Here is an 18335-nt window from a genome sequence, read left to right as displayed (position 1 = left end):
TGTCTTTAGTCTGCCATTTTTAGGCTGTCCAACTTCTTTCAAGATTGACCAGTTCCATCCCCTCACAGTAGGAATGAGGTCGCCTACTAGCTTTGGGCTGCGGAGAAAGCAATTTCATCTTTTAGTGACAAGAGACTAAGGTTGCCTAGTACTAGCTATTGACTGAGAGCCCAGCTCACCTCAGCAAGCCATGTTCACCTCTACTCATGTTGCAGACTACTTCAGAAGGGGTTTTGGCCCTGTGTGTAGCTTCAAAAACATTTCCGTCTATTTCTGAGAGTTAAACTCATGTACATGAAGGAGGAGGAAACACTTATGAAACTTCCAGCCTCTGAAAAACTGGTCAGTGGAGGCTTCTTCCAGTCTCAGCTAAGTGGGTTGTGGACCACAGCAAAACCCCAAGCCTTTCTCAGCATCTGTGCTGGATTTCAGTTTAGGAAAAGGAGACGCAAGGTGTGGCCAGAGCATGCTAGTGATCAGTAACCCCTTCCTTTGAAGGTATAACCAGATTTTGGGTCAGTAATTAAAGCAAAAGGTAAATTGTACAGCTGGAAGTGAAGACTTTGAAATGAATTTGTTAGAATATTAACATCTGTTTTTAAAAAAAGGCTTGTTTATAATTTCTGACTTACCTTCTGCCTCTCAGCATAACTTTTATGTTAACACTTAATCACTGCCTAGACTGACTTATTGTTCTGGGTGGTTAGCGCTCTGCTTACCGGCCGTTGTCTGGAAAGATGATGTAAAATTGGAAAGGGTGTCCACTGAACTGGTTCCATTGGCCAACTTGACACAGAAATATCACTGGCTTTTCCAGAGTCAATCATGGGATCATTTATGCTACTAGAACTTGTGTCCCAGTCATAGTGAAAGCTAGAAGAAAAGATTGAGGTTGTGAATAAAGATGTAAAACAAAAAAATCTTCCTAGCACTTTATTCTTTTGTCAGCTACCGTTTAATCTTTGCTGTTGTTCCTAAAGCACACTAGAGAATCTGGGCCAGGGTCCCATCCCCCCTAGCAGTCAGTTCCTGAGAATCTGCATAGGGACAATTGCAGAAAACTCTCGTGGAAGGGGTAGGAGCAGGTGGCTATCAAGGGGAAGCATTACAGCACTTCATGCGCACAGAGCCTGCTGCCTGACATAAGCACAGCTTGAGGAATCATTCAGATGTTTGGCCAGTGAAGTCTTCAAGGGACCAATTGGAGCATGGCATTAAAAAAATACCTGAGTCCTGGACAGCTGGAGGGTTCTGAACACATGAATCCAGCACTTCCAAAAGCTAATGGAAGCTGGAGATGTGCAGGTGGCCTACCCCTCTGCATGTATCCCAGGAATGACTGTACCAGGATGTACATTTTAAATGTACAAATTCAATGCAAGTTCTACTGGCGGGGATCAGTTTCACCCATGGGAAATGACATGGGGCAAAAAGGGATCAAACTAATTCTCAGGCTTTAAAAAGCATCACTACTTCTGCCTGGCGGAGACTACTTAAAAGTAGCGATGAAGCAGGCTCCCAGGGATTGATGGAGACCCGCATTGTCCTATCTCTCTGCAGCCAGAACCCCCTCAGCAGGGAGAGGGGCTGTTATCTTACAGACAGCAGTTTGTTTCTGAAATTGGAAACTTTATTTCATTCCTTTTTCCATTCACACCCCTGGAAGCCAATTAAACACATTTCTGGTTAGTGTCCTGTCGTGAGCTCAAAATAAGCAATAACAGTGGAAAGTTGTTTAAAGCTTGATGGCCTCTTCCCTCAATAAGCCTTTGCTGGCCTGTAGGAGGTATTGGCCCTATGCCAGAGGCAGGGCCAGCTGCTGTACCTTGACATTCAAATTTTGCCCTTTCCTGTGAGATCTCCCCCACCACCAAAAAGTCTGCTCAGGGTTTACTGCAGGGGGGCCCATAGGTCTGCTGACACAGTGGTGTGAGTGAATGGGGGTCGAGCTGTCAAATTGGAGTTTAAAACCAAAACATGGCCTGGGTGTCAGATCAACAAATCTCTGCCAAGAACAAAGATGGCTTCCCAAAAACTGCTGCTGAACTCACTCACCCCCATGCACATCCTTTGTGAGTGCCCTGCTGTCCTGTTAACCAGAGCCAACTGGCCCAGCCAGTCCATCCCTCCCTCCCCTCCACTGTAGACTTCATAGCAGACATGTGGCCTTGACCACTGCTGGTAGAGAGACAGGCAAACCCCTCCAAGGGCGATGCTGCTTATACAGCAAAAGTTTTTTAAACCAGTTCCCCATACGGAATAAGTAATTGTATATCTGCAGCTACACTAGGGCTTTTGGCAGCATAGCTGTGTCACTTACAAGGTGTGATTTGTTTCCATGTGTAACAGATGCCCCTGGTTGTCAGTGGGCAGGATTGAACCGGGGCTCTCTGGAGCTTAGTGCAGGAGCCTCTACTGCATGAGTTACAAGCCAACTGCCTGTTAGCTAATGCTGTAGAGCAGACTCATCTGATCGCTAAGTTTTCTGTCTCAGTGCCACTAGATGGCACAGAACCCCACCCCCAGAGGGTGTGTGGGTTACACATGCTCCTAGCTGATACAGCTTTGCTGCCAGAACTTAAGTGCAGCCCAGGCCTTAGTGAAAACCACTACAGTGGTGCAGCTGGAAAGCAGCCACAAGTGAAGGGCTCCTGCATGCTCTGAAATTAACTCATCTCTGCTATTCCAGTCACGTGCTCCTGTCTCCCCTAACATCCCTCAACACTGGCATCCAAGTAAGCTTGTCCCCACTGCAGTAGACTATAACAGAGGTAAGCCTGGACTCTCCTATGCCTTATTAAAACATGCATTTTCCTAAACCGATAATGGAGCAGAACATACTGATGAGCAGAGTTACCTGGGCCTGCAAACTGTGCTGATAGCTGTGGTCTGCTGCTTGTAGCTGTCTGCGACCATAGTGTCATCCTTACAGCTGCAACAACTGTTGTCTAGCATCTGTAAGTGGAGCAGCTCCTCAGAGTTGCTGAAGCCTGGGTTGTCCAAGGAATTAGCAGAGGCGAGCCAAGACTGAGACCAGTATTGAGCTGACACATCATCAAGGCGACAAAACCGGCGGTAGCTGAAAGAACAAGGCAGGACTGTTGTAGCAGTTCCTAAAGCAAGGCTACTGGATTACTGGTACAAGCCAGTCATTTTAGCGCAGGGCCTTAACAGGCGCTCATATAAGGCAGAGTTTCATTATACAGCCTGTGAAGAGCTGAGCTGCACGTGAGAACGCTGCCGCATGACGTGCTTGGCACTGTTTAAACCCATTAGCTCTGACTCACTGGTGTCTAGTCCTAGGAGAAGGGGCAGCAAAGGGAAGTAGAGGCTTGGCTGCACGTCACTTGAAGTGACTATGAAGCACACTAGCTGTTTCTGACCAAGCCCATGCATGGACATGCTTGTTCTGGAATAAGAGTGCTGTGTTCCTGCCTTCTTAAACCCACTTCCACATTGGTTAAGCACAAGTTGCAGCTACCTGCCAGCCCAGGGTTGCCAGTCTCTGGCACCAGTTTAAAAGGAACAGGAAGGGCTGTTATCTGCCACAAGCAGGTTTTAGGCTGCTGCGTGGCCTTCAGTTTGTGAACTGTACACAGTGCCCTCGGCACATCTGTTAGGCTGCAGCTTGGGGTGGTAAGATGCTTAGCCCACGTCAAGTGGGTGCTGCCCAATGTTAATAGCTGCCTCCGTGCAGGCCTCAGGTCTAATGTGGCACTAATGATGGGGCCAGGGCCCTAGTTAAAGCCCAAGGAAGTATTGTAAATGATACCCCACCAAAGGCAGATCCATGCACTGTAACAAGTCCACTGCCATGCTAGCCAGAAACCTCCTGGTGGCTGGTAGTGGGTATCTTTGCTTGCGCCCGGCAGAAGACAGTTCTGTAGCTGAAGTTTTCCAACCCACTGAAGTAAACACGGTTCAGTGAAAGCTGAACTCTGAGGCCCTAGCACTGTCTTCAGAAACCTCTGCCCTTTAAACTCCCTCCCCAGCCTCAATATTCCCCTCTGCTTCCTGCAGCAGTGTGGCCTTGCCATGCACTTTGGTAAGTGTTTCCCCTCTACTCCAAGTCACACACAGTCTCTAGCCAGGGGTGGGGCATGTTCTGTAAGGACAAATAACATCAGATGGCAAGCGGCCTGCTGCTGTTGGGGTTTGGCTCCTTGGGCAGAAGTCCCCACCCTTACTGAAGACGACCAGGTAGGTCAGTGGAGCACTGAGGCTTCTCACACTACAGAGAGGGCAGTGATAGCCAACTGGCCTTAGCCAGGCTGTGTACAACACTGACCAATCGACACAAGCTGTGCACCAGCAGTGCTGCTGGCTGTGCTGTGAGAGACATGGGGGTTGGTTTGCTTTCCAGCACAGTGATGGTGGCGCACAGCTGCTGCTGTCTGGGCAGCGGGGGCTTTAGCGTATCTTCCAGCAGCTTGCCTCTTGCTCTTGGGTCCTAGCCCTTTGCACATGGAGCATGGAGAAGTCATTCCCCTGTTGCCCCACCAGCTCCAGCCCTGGCGTCTGCCCCCAGCCTCACAGACTCTGGGCCCTTGTGTTTACACTGCTGCCCAGGGGCTGGATGGCAGGAGTATAAATGTGCTTACTGGGGGAAGGGGGGTATCATTGTCACAGAAAGGGGCTCGTAAAGATACTTCCACTTGCGGAGAGGGAGAGGTGTTGCATACCCCCTGCTGGGCTCCTGCCTGCACAAGGAGGCTGCAGTCCTGCCCCACCCACCTGCTGTGCCCTGCCCCACTCCCCAGTCACAGGGCATGAGGCTGGCTATGCCCCCCAGCATCATCTAGCAGCTGCTGCCCCAGCCATGGGTGTTTGAGGTGAGCAGGCTGGGCTGCAGCAGCTCAGCCTTCCTCTCTGTGCTGCCCAGAGCTGACCACAGGGATCGATGTAACAGCCAGGACTGGTTCCACCCATTCAGGGCCCCCTGCCCAGGAACGTTACTTGGAGACATTATTCAAGGCTGCTCCTGTGGAGCCACCCCAGCGTGCTGAGGCCCTGCCACAAACAGCAGCCCTTCAACTGCACTAGCCTCCATCCTGCACCCCCCCCCCGCCTTTCTTTTCTTTAAAATGTGCCCATCCCCCCTCCTGATGCACTTACTGGGCCCACTTGCTGGCAGCTTCAGCTAAAAAAAAAAAAATTGCTGTTTTCATCCTCCCTGGCACCAAACCCTACATCTTGCCTGGGAAGGGGGCGCTCCAAGCAAGGTGGCACTATGCCATAGCCGAGCTGCTGCCTTTCAGGCCAGGCTACATCAGCGCCAGAGGTCACCAGCTCTGGTGCCTTGTCTCCAACCCCACCTGATGCCAGCTGGTGCAGAGAAGAAATCCTGCGGGGCAGTGCTACAGGATGGTGGCTGTAGGAGATGCAGCCTTCATCCTGCCTGTTTTTGCAATTGGGAGTAGGAGGTTTTATATCCCTGCCAAAACTTTATGGGGAGTTATTTTATTTTTTAATGCTGAATATTTTCATTCCTCTATCTAACACGCCTTTCATTCCTGCTGTGCTCAGGACCTCAATATCTTGTGACAGTGAGTTCCACTCTGCACAGTAGGACAAGTTGTTCCTTTTTCACCAGTTTTGAATTTCCCACTCGAGTGTCCCAGAACATTCCAGTGACATTACTATATGAGAGCCAGGAACTATCAGTCTTTCTTCTGTAAATGTTTGTCATGTCCCCTAATTCATTTCCTCTCTGAGCTAAACAAGTCCTTTCTCCCCTGCTGGGGAGCGATTCTAGAGCCCCAGAGCAGTTGGTAGCCAGGCCCCTCTGCATTCCCCCACCACGGCTCAGCAGCCAGGCGATCCCTGTCTGTCAGCCCCTGGCCATTGACAGCATGTTGGAGCGGTGCAGCACAGTCCTCGCAGGAGGCCCAGAACAATGGCTCTGCTCTCGTTAAGGCCCAAATTCCTCCTGAGCCGGATTTCCGCTGGAGCTTCCGCAGCCTCCCGCTCCTTGCCTGTCCCTAGAAGGGAGCCCTGGGGAGATAGCGCTCTCCCACAGGCAGGAAACGAGGCTGGCTGCAGAGGCACTGACTGCACTCAGCCCTCACATCACCTCACACTGACCCCTCTGGGCAGCCGAAACAGGGACCTTGTTCCAGCAACCCCTCAGCCAGACCGGCCATTGTCCTGCCTCAGGGTTCAGATTCCGCTGAACTGGGGGCAGAGGCAGAGCCAGGGCTGGGATCATGGGCCTGTGGGTTGAGACGGAGCTGGCGAGAGAGAAGGGGAGACAGAGTGGGGCGGCACAGTTGGAATAGGGGGAGGAAACAGGGCACAACAGGGCAGGATGGGGAGGGGAAGAGGCAGGGCTGGGATAACAGGGCCAGCAGGTTGAGACTGCGGCTGGGGCATTGTCAGCGCTGTGTGTAGGTGGGGGAAAGGCAGGGCTGTGGGTCAGGATCAAGGCGCATCAGCAGAGCCATGTAAAAGACGTGTCCAGGCCCTACGAGGCTGGGCCAGCCTAGTCGGTCAGTGAGCCCCAAGAGGACAAGCTGGTCGTGAAGCCTCTTGAGAGACTCCCCAGCTAGCAGAGCCCAGGGTGCCAGCGGAGGGAGCAACTCACGAGTGGAGGGGTGCTCGTGCTCCCTGCTTCCCTCCCCAGCCTAGGAACGGCGACCAGCCCCGCAGAGTTTGTCTGGGCAGGACCAGCCTCGTTTCCCAGGTCACCTCACGCGTGAAATTGCGGACAGGCGGCCCGGGAGCTTAACACACCCTGCCCCAGTCACAGGGGCGAGTCAGCGACATCCCCCACCCCCCCCTTCAACTCCGCAACCAGCTCCCAGCCCACAGCAGCCACAGCCCGGCAGAACAGCCTCAAAAGCCTCCCCCACCTCCCCCCTCCTCACCCCCGGAGCACTGGGATCGCATCCATTCTCCAGCTGCCCTCAGGGAATCAGCGGCGCGCGGAGCCTGGCACCACCTCTGGCACAAACCAGGGTGAACTGGCGGGGAGGGGAGCATGCCGGCCGGGGGCAGAGGGACTCTGTGTACAAGCAACTGCGAGGTGCCCCACTGGGGGGGGCCGGGGAGCTGGAGACAGGAGCGGCGCCAGGGTTTTTGGCACCCTAGGCGCAGGGCTGGCTCTAGCCATTTCGCCGCCCCAAGCACGGCAGCACGCTGCGGGGGGGGGGGGGAGGCACTCTGCCGCTTACCGGTCCCACGGCTCCGGTGGACCTCCCGCAGGCGTTCCTGCGGAGGGTCTGCTGGTCCCGCAGCTCCGGTGGGCCTGCCGCAGGCATGCCTGCGGATGCTCCACCAGAGCCGCAGGACCAGCGGACCCTCCGCAGGAACACCTGCGGGAGGTCCACCGGAGCAGCCTGTCGCCCTCCCAAATCCTGGTGCCCTAGGTGACCACCTAGGTCATCTAAATGGAAGCGCTGGCCCTGGCTGGAGACGTGGTGTCTGTAGTACCTGGGGACAAGATTCCCTAAGATTGTCCCAGGTAGGAAGGGGGGGGACAGGTGGGCACAGCACCTTGAAGGGGCAGGAGGGTGCATGGTTTCCCAGGGGCCCTGGGTCCAGAGACCCAGCTGGAGGGGTGCACAGAGGTGTGGGTAGAGGCAGTGCCCCCGGGCAGGGTATAGGGTGTTTCCAGGTGGGTGTGGAAGGCACAGGGAAGTGGCTGGGCAGGGGCAGAGGGGGTGAATGCAGCTGGGGACTCCCGGAAAACATATGACTGATTTGCCTCCATGAGAACAGAAGCATTGCCAAGGGCTCAGCAGGGCTGGGGCACGTCTCCCTGTGCCCAGTGCAACACTCCCAACACAGGTGGCTCAGAAGGCATTTCCCAACCCTGCCCCATCCCCAGGAGGTGGCTGGGACTAGCCATAGTCTACCCCAGCGCATGGGAGCTGGGGGCTCAGGCCACGCAGAGCTGCAGAGTAACAGCCGGAGTGTGGGGCTGAGCCACCCTCCACACTATGCAGGCTCCCAACCCCCCAGGAGGGCAAAGGGGGCACCAGCCTCACATGGCCACCACCAACCCGAGGGCCAAAGGGGAGAGGCTCTTTAGCAGGCTCTGGCCTCACCCAGACCTGGGCCTTGCCCAGCCGCACCTCCTCACCTGCTTTCGGTCTGATCAACCCTGGCCTCCAGGAGCAGCACCTTGAATCTCCGGACCACCAGGCAGGTGACGGCAACGCCCAGCAGGGCCACAGTCAGCAGCACCCCGCAGGCCACGCCCAGCAGGCTCTGCTGGGTCACCTTGTAATCGCAGCGCGGGCCCATGAACCAGTAGTCACTGCCAGTGGGGCACCTGCAGCATCGATGGAGACGGTCAGAGGGGCAGGCTCTGCTCCCCAGCATGCGGGCCCCAGGTCCCCCTCCTGCCCATTCGCTGCCCCCCCATCATCCCTGCCCGGCCGTGCCAGGCCCTCGGGGCTCCCCTCCCTGCCAATGATGACTCAGTCTGGGACACTGGGTGCACAGGGCAACGGGAGCTGGGCAGAGAGGGCGGCGCCTGCCCACAGACTCTTACCCCAGCAGTGACCGGAGTCCCCGTTATTCACGCCAGGCTCCTCCACACCAGGAGGAGACCAGACCAGAATGGCATTTCTTCGCCACACACTGCCGTGGGGTGCCCTACCCTAGCCTAGCGCCTGCTGGGCCCTGAGCCAGGGGGTTGCTCCTAGCCTGACACTCACTGGCACACGGGCTCGTGGTTGTGCGCATGCGTGCAGATGCCGTGGTTTTTGCAGTAGTCTCTGTGGCACACAGACGTGCAGCTGGCATTGCCGCCCCCACTGCTGATGCACTCAAAGCCGGCGTGGCACGAGAAGAGCACCGTGCACAGGTCCAGCTGCCTCTCTGCAGACAGACAGACAGTCTAGAGAGTTGCAACACCCTGCCCCAACCCCCACCTCCCCAGGGCAGTCAGAGGGCACAGAGCCAGTTCCCTTGGGCTCGGCTTCTCTCTCTGCCATGGGCTCGCCAAGACTCTGGGGAAGCCCCTTTCCTCCACCAGGCCCATCTGCACACAGGTGGGGGGAGGCTTTGTGAGGAGCTGCTAGCAAAGCATCAGAGCTAGAGAGCAGCTGCCCCCAGAATGCGACCGCAGAAAGGGCCCCTGCTCATCCCAGCAAGGCCACGACGCTCCCCGCCTGCACCCACCAGCTCTGCAGAGCCAGCTGCATGAGGGGGGCAGCCAGCAGGTCTGGGGCACAACACGTGCTGCCTGCGAGGTCCCCAGGGCAGCTCCCAGAATGAGAAGCCATTCCAGGGCGCGCTGAGCCCACAGGAGCTGGGGTTGTAGCACAGAGCTGACGGGATGGTGAGGGCCTGGAGGGTGCAAGGGGCTACAATTGGGGGTGGGGCACACCATGATGGGGGGGGCGGGGGAGGGGAGCACACAGAGCCAATGCAGGAGGGCTGGAGGGAGACACAGAAGCCAGTGAAGCCCCATGCCCATGCCTTGGCAGCAACTCTATGCCCTGCCGCCAGGTGCCCTAAGCGACTCACCCAGGACCACGTTCCACAGCACGGGGGCACTGGCGACGTGGAGACCCGAGCGGGTGGCACCCGACAGCACAGTCCGGTTTAAAAGGGCTCCCAAGCCCTGCGCCTGCCCACGCAGCCGCTCCGCAGCGAAGAGGGCATCATACTCCAGTACCACACTGCCTTTCCTGGGGAGGAGCCAGAGCCAGGTCAGACCTGAGCCTCAGGACCCACCAGTCACCAGCCGAGCCAGGGCAGCAGGGGGGACTGTACTCCCTCCCAGCTCCCCCTGCTCTGCATCAGCTGCCGGATCGGGGCCTGACCAGGCCGGGGAGGGGGTGGGGGGGCATGCAGGGGATGCCATGAGCTCGGACACAGTCACAACAGTGTGACGGTGACACAGGACAAGCCAAAGCCTGAGCTGTGCAGTTCCCTCTCCCCACCTGTGTGGGGGTTGCTCCCCAGCACCCTGCACACGGAGGAGAGCTGGCTGCCGGGCACGCTCCTACCTGATCCTCATCACTTCTAGGCTCTGGAATCCCGGCACAGCTGCAAAGAGGGGCGCCACCTGCACAGGGAAACAGGGAGGAGGCGCTTTGTGATAAGAGAATTGGCCCCAGTTGCAGGGGACTCCGGTGTCCGAGCCCACAGCCTCCCCCAGACTCACCGTCTCATTGAAACTCTGCACCAGGCTGCGATGCGCATGCGACGCGGGAGTCTGGAAGGCGCCAACAAATTCCATCTCCAGCGCGAGTTCGCAGGGCACGCGGAGAAGGGTAGCTGTGAGACAAGACACCCCGAGCCCAGCCCATCAGGGAAACCGTTACTGCTCTTGTTCGGCCCACGGCCCGGCCAGCTCTGCACAGGAGCAGTGCCCCAGTTCAGGCTGGTACCAAACGCTGAGCTTGGGACAACAGGGAGGGAAGACGTGGGGAAGCAATGGAAAGTGTGGCACAGGCGCATGGGCATGGAGCCATGACGCACAGCGAGTCAGCAGAGCTGTGCCAGGGCTGCAGTCTCCCCCAAGGCCTCGTGGGCACCAAGAGGGGCTGTCCCAGCTGGATCCTGAGGGATTCCCCATGGACAGCTGGAGTGTGCCCTCAGCGTGGCTCAGCACTACTGGCAGCAGACACCCACGGCCTGCTCTGGGGCCGCCTCACACGGCAGAACCACATCCCCAAGTGGGCACCATGGCAGGATTGCAGAGGGGGCCTGAGCACCACAGCATAGGGGGGAGCTCCCAGCAGAGGGGCTGACATGGTGTCAGCGGCACTGGCCTGACCAGCCCGGGGCCCCACACTGACTGTGCCTGGGCCAGAGGAGAACCCGCTTTCCCATTTATCCAACTTCACCAGCATGCTCCCTTTGGGCTGCACCCCTGACGGCACACAACACCCCGTCCCCCTCCTCCACGGGACGTCCCTGGCCAGACAGCAGTGCAAAAATCCAGGGGAGGCTGCCTCACTGACCTTTGAGAAGAGGAGGCTGGTCTTCCACAATGAACACCCTCTGTGCCCTGCCACGGGCACCCTTGGTGGTGACAGGTGGAGGCTGCCCATCTGTCACACCAGCAGGGCCAGGAGTCACTGGCGGCATCACTGCCCTGAGCTGCGTGCTGGCGAAGGGGACATTCATCCTGGCACTGCTCATGGGATCCATAACATCTGCACCCCATGCCCTCGAGGTGGCTGCCAGGGGAGGCCAGGGTCTCCTGCTGCCAGCTGGGGACCCAGAGCTCTCAGAGGTTAGTATCTGCTCTGGGATGGGGGGCGTAGGGCTGAACAGGGCCCCAGTGCTGCTGCTCGGAAAGCTCTCCCCCGCCCCACTTGGGGGTGTTGAATCAGTGGCTTGGCTGGAATTCCCCAGTTCAGATCCAGCCTGCGCAGCCCAGGCCGGGGGGACTGTTGCCTGCTGGCCCAGCCTCTCGGTCCCTCCCCTCCAGCTTGCAGATGCCAACGAGGACGTTGCCACCGTGGCATTAGTGGTTGCCATGTCCCACGATGGAGACTGGGTGGTGGCCAAGCTAAGCTCTGCGAGTCCCAGGGCAGCAGACCCTGAAACATCCTTCTCTAAGGGGAATGGGGAGCTTAGCCCAGTCCTGGGGGCGTCGGGGGGCTCTGTTGGGCTGAACGCTGTGGATCCTCTCTGCAGAGCAGCTGCTGGTGTATCCGCTCCAGCAGGCTGACTGGCTGGTGGAGGCTGAAAGCCCAGAGGAGTGGTGGCTCGCACGGTGCCAGAGCCATGGGGCACAGCTTCCCCGCTGGAGGCTCCTGAGAACACTCCCTCCTGAAACGTCACTGCCACGACTGGGGCAGGAGCCAGGGAGGCCTGCTTGGCCCCATGAGTGCAGGAGACAGGAGGCTGGGAGGACGTGCCCACAGACACAGCCGTACCGGACACGGCTGAGACTGTGCTGCTGGACTCCCCTGTGCCAGGCTCTCGAGTCCTCTCAGCAGGGATTTCGGGGAGCCAGGCTAGAGTCCAGAAGTCACTCAATAGCCGCTCCAGGGCTGGGGCTGGTGTCGACAGGCTAGGCTCCGGGGTGCGCTCACTGAGACCCTCGTTCTCCTGGCCAGGAGCTGTGGGGTGAGAGGCACCAGTCCCCATGCTGAGCTGCTCAGCTGGCGCTGGGGGCTGGGCCGAGCCAGGGGATGGGGCAGGTGCTGTGAGGTTGCCCAAAGGCCTTGGGGTCCCCGCGTAGACACTTGGCATCCTGTCTGGGGAAGCCCCGGGGAATGACTCAGCCCAGGAGGCTGCCTGAGGGTCCCCCTCTGTGCGCATGTCACTAGAGAGAGACAAGTCCATGTTTTCTGGGACTCCATCGACCCCTCTGTGCCCTGGCGACTCCTCAGAGCCAGCCTCCGCCAGCGTATGGCCCAGGCCATTCTCAGGCCTGGGGCTTCCCAGGGGCACCATGCGAAGGGTGCTGGAATGGAGTCCTGGAGCAGAGCGAGCTGTTGTGGCGAGCGGCTCTGTCAGGCCGCTGTCTGGGGTGCGTACTGGGGTCCTGCCGGTCTCTGTGGCTGGCTGAGCTTTCCCCTCCGGCCACCAGGTCAGACTATCCCGGCTGTTGGGCTGCAGAGCAGGTGTCTGGCTGGTTTCCAGAGAGTCGCACGGTGTGGAGGCTGCAGTGCGCATGGCGAGCTTCGTCTGTCCTTGCAACAGGGTGCCAGAGTCCTCTGTGGGGCTTGGCAGCCTGGCTCCTAGGCCCAGGTCAGTGAAGTCCAACTCCGCAGTAACGGCAGCTTCCCTGTGTGCCGTCCCCAGCCCCTGCTTCCCTCCTCCAAAGTGTTGAGCCCCACTGCCCCCTGCAATTGCCCTGGGAGCAGGGCTGGCCATGAGCACAGAGGAAGGCAGCAAAGTTACTGGCTTCTGTGCGCCTGCAGCACTGCCCCGGCTAGTCTCTGTCCTGGTTTTACTCAGGGCGAGAGCAGCATCCAGCGCTTCCATGCTCCACGGCTCTGGGTCCAAGGGCCCTGTCGTGAGCACACTCTCTCCACTGGGGTACACTGGCTCTGTTATTGCAGAGGTGCTGGAAGGTGCCTGGTCCCGGGCGGCAGAGCCAGGAGACACCGTGGGTGACTCTATATCGGAGCTGCTGCTCCCCAGGGAAGTGGGATCTTTTGCCCTCAGGTTTCCCAGAGGGACTGTCCCAGGGAGAGGCACTGATGTGGGATTTGCTGCCTTGAACTGGGATCTTGCAGAGAAAAAAGGGCTGCCGCTCCTTCCAGCGGGCATCCCCTTTCTTGCAGCAGACGGGCGTGTACTCACTCCCGGGTCGCGGGCTTTGTCCCGGTGCTCAGCAGCTGCTGCAGTGGCCGGTGGCTCCACACACTCAGTGGTCCCTCCCTCCTGAGCCAGAGGCCCATTCCTTCTCCTGCCTAGCCAGGGCTCTCGGGGCACGGGGGCAGCGTTACTCAGCGCATCTCCGGGGCTCTCAGCAGTGCCGGCAGGCCAGGCCGCAGGGCTCTGGTGGGGAGCAAGGCGAGTGCCCGGGGCTGCAGTGCTGGTGCTGCGAAGACGCTTAGCAGCTCCAAATAACACAGTCCCCCTCAGCTTCACTGTGGCCTCTTGTGATGCCACCTGCCCAACATCTTCCCGCAGAGACTCCAGGGCATCCACATCTGTGTGGAGAGAGGCAACGATGGGGAGACAGTTGAGGCAGAGCTATGAGCCCAAGGAGTCACCCTGGTCCAGGAGGACTGAAATGCTTTTACTAGCCCACGGCTTGGAGTCAGGACTCCTGGGTTCTCAGCTTGCCCCAGGCCTGAGAGTGACTCTCTGCGACACCTTGGGCAAGGCAATTCCCCTCTCTGTAAAGTGGGGACTAAGGCCCGGCTCCACGTGATGAGTCGCTGGGGAGGGTTTGCAGAGTGTAGCTGCCACAGGGTGGAAATGTTCCACACTCCGCTCGGCCACACAGCCTGAGTACAGCGTGGGGCACAGAGCGGGGCAGGCCAGGGGAGTGGGGAAGGTCTGATCTGCGAACGCTGAGTCAGACTATGCCAGTGCTGTGTTCCCCATCTCCCAGTGGGGCTCGGTCCAGAGAGACCAGGACACAGCGATGCCCCAAGATAGCCCCATATACCCAGGAGGAAGCTGGATCTCAGCAGGCCCATACAGCTCTCTGGGATAAGGGAGAGGAACAGGAGAAAACCCCAGACCCAGCCCAGGAGCCTCTGCACACTCTGCCTGGGCCCCGGGAAGGAGATGAACCCAGCAGAGAGGTGGGAAATGCACGTGGAAAGGCCGGGCCAGTCCAGAGCTGGCTGACTGACACTACTGGCATAGGGTGAGGCAGGGTGACTGGAGGGAGCATCCAACCCTCTCCTAGGGAGAGCGGAACAATCTCACCCAGCTCCAGGGGAGAGAATAAGGTTCCCTGGGAATCAGAACCCCCTGGCTCCCTGCGACTTCTCCCCCACCCCACTGCCTAGCACCCAGGCAGAGGCTTTACCTGTCCGGCAGCGTTCCCCCGTTGAGTTCCCAGGACAGAGACAGGTCTGTGCCGATCCCACCACGGAGCAGCAAAGGGCCAGCCGTGTGCACCAATCCACAACCACTGGGAGGAGAGAGAGCGGGCACTGCTCATATCATGGCTCCCCTCCCACCGGAGACAGCGCAGAGAGCTCTGCACCCAGCTACACATGTAACAGCCTGGGATGTGCCAGAGGCAGGCCAGGTAACACTCACCAGCCCGTCGGAGGCAGTGCTGGCCGACGTGCCCCAAGTGGTGGCTCCTCAGCCTGGTGTCTCAGCCTGCCAGGCTCTGAGGCGCACTCCCCAAGCGGGGCTGGCCGGGATGTTGCCAGCCCATGGGCCACGCAAGGACTCAAGTGCCTTCCTTTTAATAATCAAATAAGCAGGCCACAAAGGGGCCTAGGACACCACAGTGACAAGGGGGACTCAGGCACTCACCTCCCCAACTGAGACCCCGACAAGCTACTGTTGTGGAAAAGCTTACGGGCATGAGACACAGGATGGGCGCTGCCTCCTTGGCTGAGACAGACAAAACCCAATCTGCGTGTATTGTTCACATGCTGCAGAGCACGCTGCAGTATTTGCCACACGGAGAGCGAGAGCGGAGAGCGCTGCATAAAGGCCTCGTCTCCCAAGCCTCAAAAACTACTCGACCTGGCCAATTATCAACAAGCCCTCCCCTGCCAAAGCCCAAATCTCCAAGAGAACAAAGCCAAGCCAAGAAGGGTGTTCCCACCTAACCCCAGCCCAGAGCAGCCGCATTGCTATGGCGATGGGCCTGGGGCGCGTGGTGCGGTTTGGAGGATGATACAAGCACTAGTGATCCTGACAAGGAGACACGTTTGCTGTGGCCAGGAACAGACTCTGGCCAGGCGCCTCGCACCACCGGAAGGAACAAGGGGCATGACCGAGGAAAGGCCCGAGAGCACCCTGCCTCGTGACCCAGCTCTGCCTCCAGTGGGGGCTGGGGGGCAGCTTTGACTAGGGACTCCAACAGGAATTCAGGGCCAGGCAGCGCTAGCGAGGAGGGAGATGCAGCTCCCTACACTGAAATCATGCTGCAGCTGGAGAGACCTGCTTGGCCACATACTCTGGATAATGCTTAGTGCAGCTGTTCCCAAGCTGGGGGTCGCACCCCAAAACAAGGCTGCTGGGCCATTCAAATGTTTCCATTTTCCTCTCAAGCAATCCAAGCACTTTCAAGTGCCACCCCCTCATCCTGGCCAATGGGAAGCACTTCCCAAATTCGCGCCGCCTCAGTGCCAGCTCATTAGCCTTTGCCAGTAACTTGGGTCACCTGTCTTCTGTTGGGAATAAGCACCTACTTACACACGGGTGTTGGTCTGGCTTCACTGGCGCACTCCCATGGGAGTAAAACCAGGCACAGGCACTAGTACTGGCAGGACGGGGCGCTGGTTCGTTCCTACCTGCAAGGCTTTCCTAATTCAAGTCCTGCCCGTGGCTGTGACAGATTCCAGCTCAAAGGAGGTGAGGATTGTGCAGTCTGAGCCAAGCTTTGGCAGTGAGCGCACCATCAGCATTAGATAAATACAAAAGAATATTGTTGTACAGTGGCCAAAATAGCCCCCTGGTCTCTCTCTGCTTTCCTAAATTCTTAATTTCTACAAACCCAAGATCCCTCCCCCCAGCTCTCATCCCAGCAGCTCACTGCATTTCTTTACCCAAAAACCAATTGAGCCATTTTTCAATGTGCAAAAAGTCCTTTTTCTGTCGCTCCTCTGCTTTATACAGCCAGTCACTTGGGAATTTAACTCTTTGCAGTATTAGGTTTCACAGAAAGCCATTTCCTGTGAAAGGAAAAGCTGAGGCTTGGTTCAAAATCCAGCTGGAACTCACCTGCATTTGCATGAATAAATAAAATAGAAACCTCTGAACCCAAACTCCTGCGTTACCTGAATGTAGGTCACATAGTGGGAATAGCATCACTGACACAGAAAACTCCCCCTCTTCGCTGAACTCCCATTTATCCAAATAACTCCATGTCCCCCATTTCATTTAGATAACAAGCTCAACAATAACACACACACAAATGATACAATTGCACCATACAAAAGATGGGGCCTGGATCACCTGATGAGTGCAAGCTACTCACCTATTTGCTCACAGAGCATCACAAGAAGCATGTCTGTGACGGTATTTTGCACAGCCCATGTGCATAGCTCAAGCCAAAGCAGACACACTGATTTACATTTACTGCAGTGAAAGTCAGCGTCCGTATTTCCCAAACACACCAAATAAAAGCAGGGACTTTTGGCACGAATCTGCAACAATTTTTCTCAGAAACAACAGGAATCAGACACTCTCCTTGGGGACAGATTACAGGAAATTTTCTCTCAGGGCAAATAATCTCTCCCTCGGCATATAACTGCTTCTTGCAGCACTTCTTGCCTTTTCCTCTGAAGCATCTGGTACCGGCCACTGCCAGAAGCAAGACATCATGCTAGGTGCAGCGCTATTATTATTCAGCCTGTGAAAGGACAGAGCTGACTTCTAACATGCAACCCCAAGGCTACAATTTAAAAACAGCAGCGAATGTTCTTTTTGAGTCAACCCTTCTCCCCATGCACAGTCTTGCAGACAGCATGCAGCACAGGCATAGGCTTCAGTATAGGTCAGGCTTTGTCTACACAAGAAAGATGCACCATTTGAAGTCACACTGGTTTATAAATGGTTTTAGTTAAACCAGTACATATCCCACTGGGTGCTCCCTTATTGCTGTTTACAGGTAACTTGTGCTGGTTAGTTTAAACCAAAGCCTAAAGAAAGAGAAACCTGATTTAAACCGAAATAAGTGTCCACATGGCTTTTGGCACTGGTTTACCTAAGTCTCACTCAGCTAAATCAGTGCAGCTTTCTCCTGCAGACAGTGGCGTTCTGCATTCACCTACCTCTAGTCCATAATCACAGAGCACCTGTTTCCCCACTAGCACCACACCCCCGCAGCGACATTCACTCCTGCCACTAACTCTGTCTTACACCCCTGCTGTAGCCTCTTTACTCCTCACGGCAGGGACTGGCATCGCGGTGCCTTGCACATGCTCAGCCTGTGTGCAGTAGAAAGGTCAGGCCATGTGGAAACGGCTCCAGAGTCTCTGCATGGTTCTTACCCCAGTAAGTGAAAGTGAGACTGGAATCCAGGCTCCCTCTGATCACGGTTCTGCCCTGTCCCTTCAGAAGAAAGCTGTGGGCAATGTCCATGGGCCCCTCCCTGCCAGCCCCTTCCCCTGGGCTACCTTCAAAGTACACACTGAGGTTGGGATGAGCAGCAGCCTCCAGGGCTTTGATTTCCACGCGTACTTCCTCAGAGGGCAGCGCTGCTATCACCCAGGTGCAGGTTCTGGTGGGTGCTAGAGGGCCCTTGACTGCTGGTAAGTGGATGGTCCCATTAGCTGCACTGATCACGTCGATAATGCCTCCACAGCTCTCACGTTCCTCCAAAGAGCCAGCACCCCCTAGAAGCGGAAATCAAGTCTTGGTCAAAGGCTTCTGGCTCCAGGGGGGCACCACCCCTGGGTGTCGGCCGCCTCCTTGCTGCGAAAGCATCATCTGGACCAGGGTGCCAGCCTCCCCCTCGCTGAGGGAGCATCCCCCGGACCAGGCTGCCGGGCATCACCCATGGGTGCCAACCGCCTCCTCGCTACAGAAGCATTCCCTGGACCACGCTCCCGGGGGCACCACCCATGGGTGTCAGCCGCCCCCTCGCTACGGGAGCATCCCCCGGACCAGGCTGCCGGGCAGGATAACCCATGGTGCCACCGCTCCCGCTACGGGAGCATTCCCGGAACAGGCTACCGGGGCAACCACTGGTAGCCGGCCCACCTGCGGGAATCCCGGCACAGCCGCTTGAGAGCGCCGGGGCCGGCCCGCGCTGAACCCTGCGC

At 57.4% G+C, this 18335-nt stretch overlaps 1 protein-coding gene across 1 annotated transcript; it reads right to left on the bottom strand.

Moving 5' to 3' along the window:
* Window positions 1-9: 9 nt before the first annotated feature.
* LOC116816763 (uncharacterized) lies at window positions 10-17901 on the bottom strand. Its single transcript, XM_075069124.1, has 11 exons — window positions 17562-17901; window positions 14411-14515; window positions 10923-13577; window positions 10121-10233; window positions 9963-10021; window positions 9478-9641; window positions 8664-8826; window positions 8084-8275; window positions 2858-3079; window positions 720-873; window positions 10-97 (listed from the first exon to the last, which is right to left on the bottom strand). Exons 1-11 carry the CDS (start codon window positions 17650-17652, stop codon window positions 20-22), a joined length of 3996 nt encoding a protein of 1331 aa, XP_074925225.1. The 5' UTR covers window positions 17653-17901; the 3' UTR covers window positions 10-19.
* Window positions 17902-18335: the final 434 nt, after the last annotated feature.

This window comes from Chelonoidis abingdonii, chromosome 9 (assembly GCF_003597395.2).
Source record: "Chelonoidis abingdonii isolate Lonesome George chromosome 9, CheloAbing_2.0, whole genome shotgun sequence".
In the NCBI taxonomy this organism is placed as follows: Eukaryota; Metazoa; Chordata; order Testudines; family Testudinidae; genus Chelonoidis; species Chelonoidis abingdonii.
This window is presented reverse-complemented; position numbering and strand designations above follow the sequence as displayed.